Source organism: Eretmochelys imbricata, chromosome 16 (assembly GCF_965152235.1).
Source record: "Eretmochelys imbricata isolate rEreImb1 chromosome 16, rEreImb1.hap1, whole genome shotgun sequence".
In the NCBI taxonomy this organism is placed as follows: Eukaryota; Metazoa; Chordata; order Testudines; family Cheloniidae; genus Eretmochelys; species Eretmochelys imbricata.
The window spans coordinates 18,790,993-18,804,062 of NC_135587.1; the positions used below are offsets into that span (position 1 = coordinate 18,790,993).

Below are 13,070 nucleotides of genomic sequence, written 5' to 3' on the forward strand. Positions count from 1 at the left end.
TTTGTTTGACCAGACATATTTAGGCATTGTGAGAGCTTGTCATAATATGATGTGTCGAAATATCACCGTGTGGCATCAAAGTGTTATCATGTCATGATGCCTGGAAGCAAGGAGAACGGGTTGGAGGCCTATTACTACATTTTCATTATAACAGGCTGAAAAGTAGAATGGCCCAGTGGGCAGATTGTTTGCTATGACTCAGGAGACATGGGTTCAATTCCCTTCTCCACCAGAGAATTGCTGTACGACCATAGTCAAGTTTATTAGCCTCTTTGTGTCTCAGGTTCCCATCTGTAAAATGGGGATAATAGCACTGCCATGCCTGACAGGGTGATGTGAGGATAACTGCATTAAAGGTGTGAGGTGTGAACTACAATAGCAGGGGCTGTATAAGCCTTTCCTTACATAGATACTAACGAGAAAAAAAGGGGAGTCAAATTCTGTTCTCACCAACATAGCTAACACTGGCAAGTGATGACGCATTGTTGCAACTCACATTCTAGCTTGCACCTGACTTCAACAGGGTGCTGGAATGTAATGGAGAGCAGCTTGATATTTTTTAGAATAATTTTCATTTCACTAATGGGCCCCTTCTTGAAAAGTGCAAGTCTTTGGGAATCCTTTATCTCAACCGAGGCTTAGTTTGGCTTCCTTAAACACAACTCAAGCAGATGTTTTTGTTCCATATTTCTTCCACAGTCAGCTCTGTCCCTAAGTGCCTGGCTGGAATACCCAATGTGGCACTTTTCCCCATTCTCCACTACGGTTGCTCTGCCTGTCTGCCCAGAATTGTGCAATATGGTTTCACACCAACATTGCAGACTCCAATATAATGAGATAAAAAGCAAACAAACGCCTTCTGGGGCAGCTTTCTAATCTCTGATTCACCACTTCTGGTCCCTCTCTCTGTTGGAAGCATTCACACTCCTTTTAATGCTGCCTCTCTGTCAAGGTCAACAGTGTCTGGGTGGGAGGAAGGAGCAGACCTGAACAGCAGCAATGTGTATTAACTCTACACATCTCCCACCACTAAGCCACTCCCTCTGTTTGCCCCATCTACACTGTATTCATTTTAAAGCTACAGCCCAGGGCCTTTAAAATTCCACCTCTGCTACAGGGGATTTGGCTGGAGAACATTGAGTTCCTGTGTAAAAGAAACTTCCTTTCCACAGAACAGGTGGAATGCAAAGACTTGAGGAATGTATTTTAACTCTGGGCTTCTAGCAGGTACCTGGGACCATGTTCCTAAGTTTTTTCCCCCCCTACTTTCTCCTCTACTAGTGGCAACCCAGCAAAAGGCAATGCCTCATCAGGATCCCCCTCTAATTCACAGGGAACACAATGACTGCAAAGGGCAGAGCACACTGAGAGAACGGAGCTGTGATTTTTCTGTAGAGATATGATCCCACATTATTTGCGCTCGCTCTCTCTCTCTCTCTCTCTCTCTCACACACACACACACACACACACACACAGAGTCATCAGCCCGTGGGGCTCAACCATCAGGCATGAAGCAGAGTGTCAGAATTCTTTTCCCCTAACCCTTTTGATGTCAAGGCTCCATCTGCTCCAGGTGCCTGTCACATTATGAGATGCCGGGAGAGTGAATGGATGGGGCTGGAAAGCTCCCTGTCATCAGCAACAGGAGTCTGTTCACTGCACCAGGCTGCCCTCTTCTAGGCTCAGGAGGGAAGGAAGGAAGGATACTCCTTGATGAGAAACAATAGGCAGGGGAAAGATATTGTTTTGGGAATAGGAAAGCAACTAACTGGACCATAAAAATCGCAAGGCTCAGGAGCCCAGCACTGTTGTTGCCACAGGATGAAAAATCAAGGTGATCTAAAACCAACCAGCAATTTATGAGCTTTTTTTTTTGCCTGCTCTGTGTATGAGGTTAAGTTGGTTCCTGGGGATTTTATCTTTAGTCCTCCCACCCCAAAACGCCCTCATATAAGTGTAATTATCTCTCTGTCTATAGCACATGGGTTAATTAGAGTCCCCCTCCCCCATGAGGCTATTCAGGTTAAGTGCCTGATGTGTTCCTATTAGACACAAGTTCCTAGGATCAAATTAGAGCGAATACATTGTTGCAGTTAACGTTCTAGCTTGCACCTGTGACTGAGTCTGGAGACGGAGCTGTGCAAAAGAACAGCATGGGAGTCACTAGAGAGAAAGCTGTTCGTTGCTAAACTGCTGCAATCTCTCACTCTTTGGAATCTCTTCGCTCTGGTTATACAAGATAAGAACTTTGTGAAGAGACGAGAGGGGACCTTGCAATCCTTCAGTCCCCAGATTAGTGTTTGCGCTCTCTCTTTAAAGATTAGTGTGTGTGTGAGGTTTTAAATAAAATCAATGTTACGCTCTCTCCCCCTGCAAATCTTCTGACTCAGAGAATGAAACACAGCATTCTCCACACATGGATGTGAATTCTCCCTGCATAATTCTGCCCCTCCCTGTCTGTCTGTCGTTGTGTCTTTCTGCTTCTCCTCCCTGCATCCTGCACTCTTCCAGCACTGTCAACCTCAACACACCGTTTGTCCGAGTCTCCAGGACTCCTCCTTCCAAGCTGCTCCATACACCCAAAACATGTTTCTTGAGCTAGGTTACTACTCTCTCTCTATTCATGCGCCCCCTGAAGACCCATCTCTCCCCAGACACTGAGAACTAGAGCAGTGCCAATAACAGATATTTTGGATCACTGACCCTTCCAAAAAATGTAAAATCATTTCAATTCAACCTGCCATGGACATTTTCTGTAATTTTCAGTGAACCAGAAAGGTTGGAAAAAATTAGTAATTCGGGTCAAATGAAACATTTTGTTCCTTTCTTTCTTTCTTTCTTTCTTTCTTTCAAACTTTAAACATGTTTTAAAAATAAAACTGAAGTAAACGTTGAAAAGAAAAGTGATTTCAAATCAAAATATTGAAATGTTTTGTTTTGAAATGGTCAGAATGATGCATTTAGATTTTTGGGAGGGGATTTATTTTCTAATGAGACAACTTGGTGACTTTGCAACTAATTCCTAGAGTCACAGAATCATAGGGCTAGAAGGGACTGCAAGCTCAGCCACCCTGCAGCCATTTGGATGTAGTTCTAGGTATAGCGATGTGTAATTTGGGGCTGCTAACACAGCTTGACATGACATGGGGGCCCGGGAGGCACCATGTTCCCTATACTTACTGGTCCTCCATCAGGGTTCCGGATATACCCGTAGGCAATGGTTTTGTTGATGGCAAAGCCAAAATCTGCCCTCCGGATGTGCCCGACTACTTTGCCGTTTCTCCAGATGGCCTCCAGTCCAAACATAGGCACCTTCCTGCAGGACCAGAGCAGAGCAGACCTTTAGCAGACAGCAGCCCAGCAGGGCAGTTCCCTGCCACTCTTGGGGTTTTACCCAGCGGAGTTGTTAGAGAAAATCAAGGAGTTAAAGGTGCTGACCACAGGAACACGTTGTGCAGGTAGGCAGGCTCTGTGCTAGCTTCCTAAACAGTACTCTGCCAATAATCTCCCACCCCCTGTTATTCCAGTCCTGGGCTTCCGCACAAAGCCTTGCACCAGTCTCTAACCTCTGGCACTCCACTATTCCAGGCTGTAACCTACACAGCTCTGCCAGTGCATGTTAACCCTGACATGTTACCCCACGGATTACATTCCTCGGCCACACACACAGCTCTGACAGTGTGCCTCAGTCCTGACTTGCAATATCCCCTGCTATTTTGGTTGGAACCAGATAACCCCACCCATTTTCACACGGTAGAAGTTTGATCAGATAAAACAAGAGCGGAGGAAATGGCAGAGGGAGTTTGTGGCTGAGCTCCGAGTTGGTGTGTGGGGCAGACTCTTCTTTCTGGTTAAAGTTGGATCACAAGGACCAGGGTGACTGTTGTATTTAATACACCCAGGCAGAGCTCTCCGATGCACAGCCCAGCCCAGGGGCGGTCATACTTACTCATCAATGGTGAAGCAGACCAGGCGCCGGCGGACTCCCGATGCTTTCTGTGTCTCCAGAGCTTCCCGTCCAAGGAAGGGAATGCTGGACTTGAGTTTACAAGTGAAGGCCAGGCCTGCTTCTAGGGGGGTGTCGTCAGAACGCAGATCCGCATGCCAGTGCCTGTACCCTGCAGAGAAAGACAGACCCATCATGGGTCTCCCCGTCTGTTCCCGCCTTTCTCCCCAGTTACAACAAGGCCTGGGAGAGCCAGGGTGAGGAGAACGAAGCACTTGAACCCCCAAGTGCTCGGTCCGGCCCTGCTCCACCCTTGGCTAGTTCAGGGCCAGTGAGATGAAAAGCAGCTCCTCTGTCACACTCCTCTCTTGCTGCAGCATTCCCCCCTGCAGCTTCAGGAGAAGGCAGCACCCCGTCGGTCCCAATCCTCTGGTGCTCCATTCCTGCACTGGGCCTGGGAATGGAGGAGGAACAGCCAAAGGTGGCTTGAGACATCTCTGGCCTCACTGAATTCTTGGAGCCTGCCTGGACCCCGGAGTAAGTTAGAGCAACCACTGGGTTGCTCCAAGTTACAGTCACGCTGCTGATGGCTCCCTGATGGCTGTGAGCAGCTGGGAATAGCTGGAACTCAGTGTGCTCCAACCACGTTCTCACTTCTTCAAAGAGTGCCCCAGAACTCTATTTACATGTGGTTATTTACACTCTTCTCCCCCATGAAAAACATCTCCCATCCACCACAAACCCTGCCTTTCCCCCCACAGAGTACCTCCTAGACCCCACCTCCCTCTGGAGTATTTTACCCCCTCACATTCACCAGCCCCCCTCAGGAGTACCTCACCCCTCCTGTGGAGCACCTCGTCTCCATCAGCCCTAAAAGAAACACAAGGCTCTAGTAGAACTGGTTGAAATGTTTCCATCAAGAAGTGATGTGGGGGGGTAGAAACATCTTTTTTGTCAAAATAGACATTTCCACAGGACATTGCCATTTTCCACAATTATTTTTATGGGGTGGGTGTTGATTTTCCAGCTCAAACCTGACATTTTTTAACAAGACAAAACTGTTTGGTTTTTTTTTAACACAAAAACTAAACATGTGGGCAAATTCCCCATTTCTTGAGCACCTCTAGGCACTAGGTCACTCATCAAGGGCAATGGATGAATCTACAGGTTGGCAGGCCCAGGATGGAAAAGCCCTTGGAGCTCGACGTGTTTCTCTGAATTCTTTGGCCATCTGCAAAGCTGGGCCGGAAGTCTCCTAGGTGGGGGCTTGCTCTGGAGATTTCAGCTACTTACTGCTTTCCATTTGGCCAGAAAATGGCCTCTGGGGGGTATTTTGGTGCCTCTGGTCCGCGGCCTGGGGCAGAGGCAGAAAAACGATGCGGGATGGGGAAGGAAACTGGGTGTTTTTTTAAACATCCCTCTGATTTTATTCAGATGGGCTCCTCCAACCCTACAGCCAGCCTTGGTTTTAGCTCTCGGAGTCAAGCAGGGACACTTTGTGCCACTCAAACAGCCACAGGGGAAATGAGCTGCAGGGGAGGACGTTGGGAACAAAACTGGAGCGCTCAGGGGAAAGCAGAGAAAACAACTCCATTCCAGTGGAGGGTAATGAATAAACACACCGAACAAACCGGCTATCAGGGACCAGCAAAGCAAGAAACATCAATATCCTCTGTGTGTGGGTGTAGGGTTGTGTGTGGGTGTGGGTGTTCACGTGCGTGAAGGGAGGCTGGAGGTTTGAGTCACAGAAAAGACACCTGAGCATGAGGTGGAAATACTGGATAGGCTTATTAGCCTGGGCGCCCTATTCTTCACTGCTGATGGGATGTTGGAGGCGCTTAGGGTTAAGGTAGAGGTCTGGGACTCCGAAGAACGGAGTTCAATTGCTAGCTCTGCTACAGGTTCTGTGTGTGCCACCCTGGGTGCAACACTTCCTCTCTCTGTGCCTCTGCTCTGGGAAATGGCGTGGCTCTCTCCCTCCCGGGCAAGGGGGCAGTAAGGCTAAATCCATGAACGTCTAGGAGGACTTGGAGACTGGGGCGAGGAAGGAGGTACAAGGAGCTGGAGATGAGTGACCCGTACAGAGTCAATGGGCGTTGCTTGTTTCCTGTGAGGGAAGAATGGCCCACTTGAGTTTTTCATGTTCCTTTTTCCTAGTGTAAATCCCCAAAGTCTAACAGGTTTTTAACCCATTTTGGAGGTGACCAGGGAGCTAGAACTCTATGGAACTTAATCCTGACTCAGATTAAAGTTCTCCTGAAGGCAGATGACCCTTCCTCAGAGAGAGAAAAAGGTTTCCCCTTTCCCAATGCCTCACTTTGTGCCAGGAGATTTTTAGTGGACTCACCTAAGGAGGGTTCAATCCATCTAGGAGCATCAATCTCTCAAAGTGACTCATTCTACAATCCTTTCCATCAGGCCCTTTCTGTTTTAAAGGCTAAATGCTAAGAGAAGAGGCCACTGAAATAACCGCACACATCCCTCCTCCCTTTGTTTTTGGTCCTTAACTGATGACAGGCCAGTAAGCTTAGTTAAAACATACACCCTTAATACAAGACCAATGTTTAGGGAGAACTCAGTGAGGAGCTGGGTCACCCGAGCCGCATGGTCCACCCCTAGTTATCAACCCTTTACAGTGGGGTGCACTGCCCTGTCCCTGAAGCTGGAAAACCCCGGGCCATGGATGGGGGAATAAAGTTACCTGGCTTCTCTCTGGATCACTGTGCAAAGTGTTGGGGGCAGCTGGATCTCCCTGAAGGAGACGGGTGTGATGGGGTTGGGGAGTTTGGAAGGAGTTCCGGCTATGCATCTGAATTCCTGGGGGTGTTATTTGAACCAAGCCCAGACTCAAACTTTCCAAGACCTGCCCAAGACAAAGGCAGAGGGACAGATGGCAGGAAGTCCACCATCTTTCTTTGCTTGCCTCATGTGCATTGTCCCCACCAGGTGACAGCAGAGAAACACATGCTAGTACAGGTGAAAAGCAAGTTCGCCTGAGAAACCTTTCTCAATGCTGAGGGAGTCGATGGCTCTGTACCCGGCGTTGGTAATGCCGTGCCCGGCACCTGCCTTCATCACAGCCCGGTAAACCCGCACACAGTCCTGCTTGGGCACATGGAGCTCCCAGCCCATCTCACCCACAAACGACAGTCTCATGGCTCGTACCTGTGAAACACAAAAGATCAAAATCATTGGCCTTGTTGTTTCCTTTTATTCAAGGACTCTAGAGTGGGGCAGTGTGGTCCAGGGGATAGGTCCAGGGCTGGGAATCAGAATACCTGGTTCTATTTGCAGCTCTGCCAGTGACCTGCTGTGTATGTGGATGAGTCATTTACTATTCTGTGCCTCAGTTGTCTCATCTGTTCAATGTCACTTACCCTCCTTTGAGATGGTCAGGTGAAAAGAGCTAAGTAGTGTACTGATCACTTCTTGTGAAAGTCTTTGGACAGCACTCTCTTGGGATCAGTCCTATTTATATAAAACCTGTTTCCTCTCATCTCTTTATTCTTCCTAGTTCTTTATTACTGGAGACATTTGGGTGAAACAGGTATCTTTCTTTCTATATCTTTTGTTCATCAGCTCCTAATGCTTATTGTTCCTGGAAGACACAATCTTTGGATCATGAGGCCACACTGACCACTGAATAAATGATGAGCTCAGACCTTAAACCTTTCGTTGTATTCCCTCCAAACCAATTAATCTACAACACACAAAGCATATTCATCAAATGACAGATTTGCTATTACAATCAAAACATTTTCTGCTGTATCACCTTTGGCTGTTGACCAAATCCTATTCTATAAGCTAAGCAAGGCTTGGTCTGTCCTGTTGGATAGGAATATTCATCAACAAACAGTTCTGTTGTAGCCTTCAGTGTGGGGCTTTGTGCCCATCTAATGGCTAATCTATATAACAAAAAAGAGCCTACTACAGCTGCCAGCTGAGGGAGTCACTCCTTAAATGCTAGAGCAGGGGTGGGCAAACTATGGCCCGGGGTCACATCCGGCCCCTCAGACGTTTTAATCAAGCCCTCGAGCTCCTGCTGGGGAGCAGGGTCAGGGGCTTGCCCCGCTCCGCGCAGCTCCTAGAAGCAGCAACACATCCCCACTCTGGCTCCTACATGTGGGGGCAGCCAAAGGGCTCTGCACATTGCCCCCGCCCCAAGCACTGCCCCTGCAGCTCCCATTTGCCAGCAAATGGGACCAATGGGAGCTGCAGGGGCGATGCCTGGGGAAGGGGACAGTGTGCAGAGCTGCCTGGCTGCACCTCTGTGTAGTCTGACCTCCTGCACAAGACATGCTGCCGCTTCCAAAAGATGCTTGAAGTAAGCGCTGCCTGGAGTCTGCACCCTTCACCCCTTCCCACGCCCCAACCTCTTGCCCCAGCCCTAATTCCCCTCCTGCTCTCCAAACCCCTTGGTTCCACCCTTCTTCATCCCGGAGCCCGCACCCCCAGCCAGAGCCCTCACCCGCCCCCACCCGCACCCCTGCCCCAGCCTGGAGCCCCCTCCTGCACTCTGAACTCCTCATTTCTGGCCCCATCCCAGAACCTGCACCCCCATCTGGAGCCCTCACCCACCACCCGTATCTCAACCTCCAATTTCACGAGCATTCATGGCCCACAATACAATTTCCATACCCAGATGTGGCCCTTGGGCCAAAAGGTTTGCCCACCCGTGCTAGAGGCTTATAGTGAAGTCCTAGTTTCAAATCCTACTGGTGTGCTGGCTATTCAGTATTGGAGGCACTTCTCCACACTGAGGAAGTCCTGAAGCAACCATCCAGCGAGGTCTTCTGGAGGAACCATGTAGCAGAGGAGCTGTAAAAGTAAAGTTCTCCTGGCCCCTACAAACTCCATGGCTCTCCATGCCAGATGAAACCAGAAGAAAGGTGCTGAGAAATGTAAGCCATATGCATGTGTCCAAACAGTCTGGACACGTTTTCGGTGCTACGAAACAAGGTTTATTTTGGTCCGGGATCTGTTGCTTTGCAGGCAGGATGGGGGAGTTTCCTTTCATCACTTTCAGCGCCACAAGCAATTTAGAGAGAAATGTCAGGAGGATCCTGGCACCAAGCCTTGCATGGAGAATCAATTTAACGTAAGATCGGTCACCTAACAGTGCTCCTTCTTGAGGAGGGAGTGTGCATTTGGTGCAGGGACTCAAGGGTAGCCAAGGTAATTCCCCCTGCAGGTCAGGAACACGGCAACCAAGGCAACCAAGATTATTCAGAAAGGTTAATTTTTAGGCCAGTTTTGCTGTCAAATTATTTTGACTGCCTCTCCCTTTTTTTGGCTCATGCATTTCAAAGGGCATTTCTGTTATTTATGTGTAGCCTTGGGGACAGTGCATGGAAAGGGCAGCCTTTGAACAAGCCTTATCTTTTCTAAGAGCTATTTGTTTTCCACATGTTCCCCACTCTGTACAAGCTCCTTAATCAGCCACCCAGAAAGAGATTAAAGCCTGATGCATGCAGCTGCATGGCAACTAAGGTCTAGTGCGCCAGGCACGGGGCTTTGAGTCAGAACCCTTAGGTTCAATTTGCCACTGGACAAGTTGTACCGCCTCTCCGTGCCTCAGTTTACCCATCTGTATAATTGGGCTGATTATTCCTTACTTACCAATTTGTAATGTGATTTGTGACCTGTGGCGGAAAAGCACTGGACAAGCATAAAGGGACCAGCAAATCGACAAAGCTCCATGCTACCCCCATTTTACAGATGGGTAAACTGAGGCATAGAGAAGTGAACTGCTCTGCCCACGGACAAACAGTGAGCTTGTGGGACTGTGATGAATTGAACTCAGGAGTCCTGACTCCTAGCCCTATCCTTCTATGGACCTACATCCATTTACACTAGCTGATGATCAGTCTTGAAGCATTATTTTTGTTGCCAAAATTAGCTCGATGAGAGGAAATGCTGTGACTTCACCAGAACTATGCAAAGAAAAATAGCAAAGATGTTTACTAAGTTACACTGGTGAATGTAGGAGGTGGTTCGTCTTTTCCTTCCCCTTTCCTCCCGCCTCCTCCCCATTTTGTGCAAAACATGAAACAGGCAGATCCTGCTCTCTCCATATCCAGCTCACAGCCGGGGTTTATTAGCTTGGGTTCTCTCTGTCTCAGAGGTGCTGGAACTTGGTTCTACATGTGCAGGGCTGTAAGAACGGCCCCTGTCTCCAGCCCAGCTGCACTTCCCCCTTAGGACTGAGATGGGCTTGCATGTGACTCTCAACAATATCCCACTTACTGGCTGTTGAGCCCTCAGACAGCTTGTTAGGCTGTGTTCCCAAAACTTTCCAGGGTGGCTGTGGCCAGACCCAGCCTGGACACCTTCCCCCAGTCTTTCCCCTTTAATCTTAGCTGTGTTGCTCTTCAGTTACTAAATTTCGTTTCAATCTTTTCTTCCACCAGGCATCCCAGTATGTACTCCACCCCCACCTGCCCAGGAGGCTGAGCCAATGCAGATTCATTCTTTGTCCTGCATGGTCTTTGTTTCACCCAGCCATTCTAAGGGCACCTGACAAGCCCTAAAGCCCCTCTGCTGGGAGACCAGGCCTATGCATGGCCTGCCCTGCATGATGGCAGGCTGGCTAGTGTGCTCCCATAGGGCTGAGGCCAATGTCACCCCATCAGCTGGCCTCAAGGAGCCTGAACCAACTCCCATCAAAATCAACAGCAAGACCCCCTCTTGACTTCATCCTCCCCACTAATGCATCCTCACTGAATCTTCAGAGAGTCTATAGACCAGCTCTCCATTCTCTGCGGCGTTCTTTTATTCAACGGGACATGCCAGAGCTGTAAGATTTTGTCCCAGATCCAAACCGCACCAAAGTTCTGATGCATTTGGATCTGTGGCTCACGCTCTTGTAACAAGTTGCCCATCGTACGAGTGGGCAGGCAGCCCTGTGCTCAGAACAGTGTGCTCCTTGCGTCTCCTCTAAGGGGCTGGGGATGGAGAATGTGCTGATTTTGTTTTCCACCTTTCTGACCCACTTTGCAACCCTAATGGAAGTGAAAATGTATTATTCCATTTCAGAGACCTCAGCGAGCGAAAGGATCCCAGCAAAGACAGGGAGGGAGAAGCAAACAGAATGATGGTGGGGAAATGCAAACACAAAACCAAATGTGCTGCCAGAATGATGAGGGCTTGATTCCTTTAAGAAATACTCATTGACGGGGGCTAACTCAAAGGCCCCTGAAGATAAGGATAAGTTCAAGGGCCTGTGTGCTTTAAAATGAGCTGGAGCCCTGTGGACTGCTCCCTAAGAACATCTTCTCTGTGGGAATCTCCAACTGCTTTGCAGCACCCCTGGGGAGTCAGGACGTGCTATCTCCATTGTGCAGATGAAAATACAGAGGTCAGGCGACTTCCCCAAAGTTACATGGTGACTAGCAGTAGAACATGGAACTTCTAGGCACTAAGCAACCATAGATCATTGAAATGTAGGGCTAGAAGGGGCGACAAGAAGTCACCAAGTCCAGCCCCCTGCGCTGATGCAGGACCAAGTATACCTAGACCATGCCTGACAGGTGTTTAGTTAACCTGGTCTTAAAAAGGATAGGGATTCCACAACCTGTTCCCACACTTAATGACCCTTAGAGTTAGAAAGTTTTTGCTAATATCCAACCTAACTCTCTCTTGCTGCAAAATAAGCAGCTCTGAGAGCAGACACCTGGTTTCCTTTCACTGGCCTCTGCTCCCATGCTCTTTCGTAAGGCTGGATACTGTTCCAGTGGACACTTGTTTACCCTTGGTGCTTAGATACACCTGCAACCCTTAAACAGCATTTGCCAGCTGCCTAAGTTGATAGGAAAACATGACTTCAGCAGTTGCAGCAGAGGGAAGACTGAATGCTGAGGAAACGTCACCTAAATTTCTCGGGTGAGATTGGAATGTTTTGCGGCAATCTCTGTCCCATGGTGACAGATGAATCCTAGAAATAGGATTATACAGACAGACATGCATGGGACTAGACCGACACACACACACACAGATGTGTATGAGGCCAGACAGGCACGCAGACGTGTCTGGGGCTAGACAGACAGACAACTTAAAGTAACCCTGGGAAAGTCAGCATCAAGGGAACACATCAGGATGCTAGGTTTCAGAGTAACAGCCGTGTTAGTCTGTATTCGCAAAAAGAAAAGGAGTACTTGTGGCACCTTAGAGACTAACCAATTTATTTGAGCATGAGCTTTCGTGAGCTACAGCTCACTTCATTAGGATGCTGCGTCAAGAACAACCAAGGGAGAACTGTACTGTACTTCTGCAGTGAAGCAAGCACAGCTATGCTGCATAGGGAGGGACTTGTAGACACTCAGAGCCTGATTGCAGGGAAAGCTTTGGGGCCTCACAGAAGACACTGATCTTGCCGTGGGTGCCACCAGGTGTTGCCCAGTCCTCTTAGCCTATCAGGCTCAGGACTAGCCTAGATCGCCTTTCAACCCCTTTTATTAAAACGCCTGGAATAAGCACACAGCTACCTGACTTCTCTTTCATCTGCTGGGTATGAAACACTCACGGCCCTCCCTAGACGCTCCACAATGGTGCAGAGAAGTAAAGCTTTCTGGTGAGCAGTTCCTCTGCCCGCCCAGTCCCCTGGGTTCTACACCAGACCGCATCAGCACTCTGCAAACTTTACTGAAGTCTCCTTAATCATTAACAGCAGCATGAGCCTCTGGCTGTGCTCCAGCATCTGGATAGGTTTGGCCCACGGTGCAGACTTGAGCTAAAAGCATCTCAGGCCAAATGCAGGGAGCAGTTCATGCATTGGAAGGGAAGAGGCAGCCTGCCACAGAGGGGGTGAGGGTAGTTTTCATAGTCATGCAGTGGATTTGGGGGAAAGGGAGTTCAAAAGCCCATGGGCACTAGAGGAAACTTGGATTTTGGACCAGGAGACTTAGCCATGCATAGGGACTGATTCTGCACTCACTGGGAGACTTACCATCCAATGTACTGGGAGGAAGAAAAGGCCCCTGAAAAGGACATTAAGGGTGAGTAGGGAGGTTGAGCCATATCTCTATCAGAATGCAGTGCCTGGCCGCTGTTTTCCTTATTGATTTTAAAGGAGAACAAGATAGAGCGAGGGGTTCTGTAGAGGTCAACCAGCAGGCTCCTGCCCTGC

The 13,070-nt window shown here is 48.8% G+C and overlaps 1 protein-coding gene across 1 annotated transcript in view; it reads right to left on the minus strand.

Annotated features, from left to right (window-relative positions):
• SARDH (sarcosine dehydrogenase) overlaps positions 1 to 13,070 on the minus strand; it is a 101,396-nt gene that overhangs the window by 4,092 nt on the left and 84,234 nt on the right. Inside the window, exons 17-19 of the mRNA XM_077835968.1 lie at positions 6,949 to 7,111; positions 3,950 to 4,118; positions 3,181 to 3,316 (exon numbers count right to left, since the gene is read on the minus strand). Of these exons, the coding sequence (XP_077692094.1) occupies positions 3,181 to 3,316; positions 3,950 to 4,118; positions 6,949 to 7,111 (468 nt within the window). The remainder of the gene's footprint in view (positions 1 to 3,180; positions 3,317 to 3,949; positions 4,119 to 6,948; positions 7,112 to 13,070) is intronic.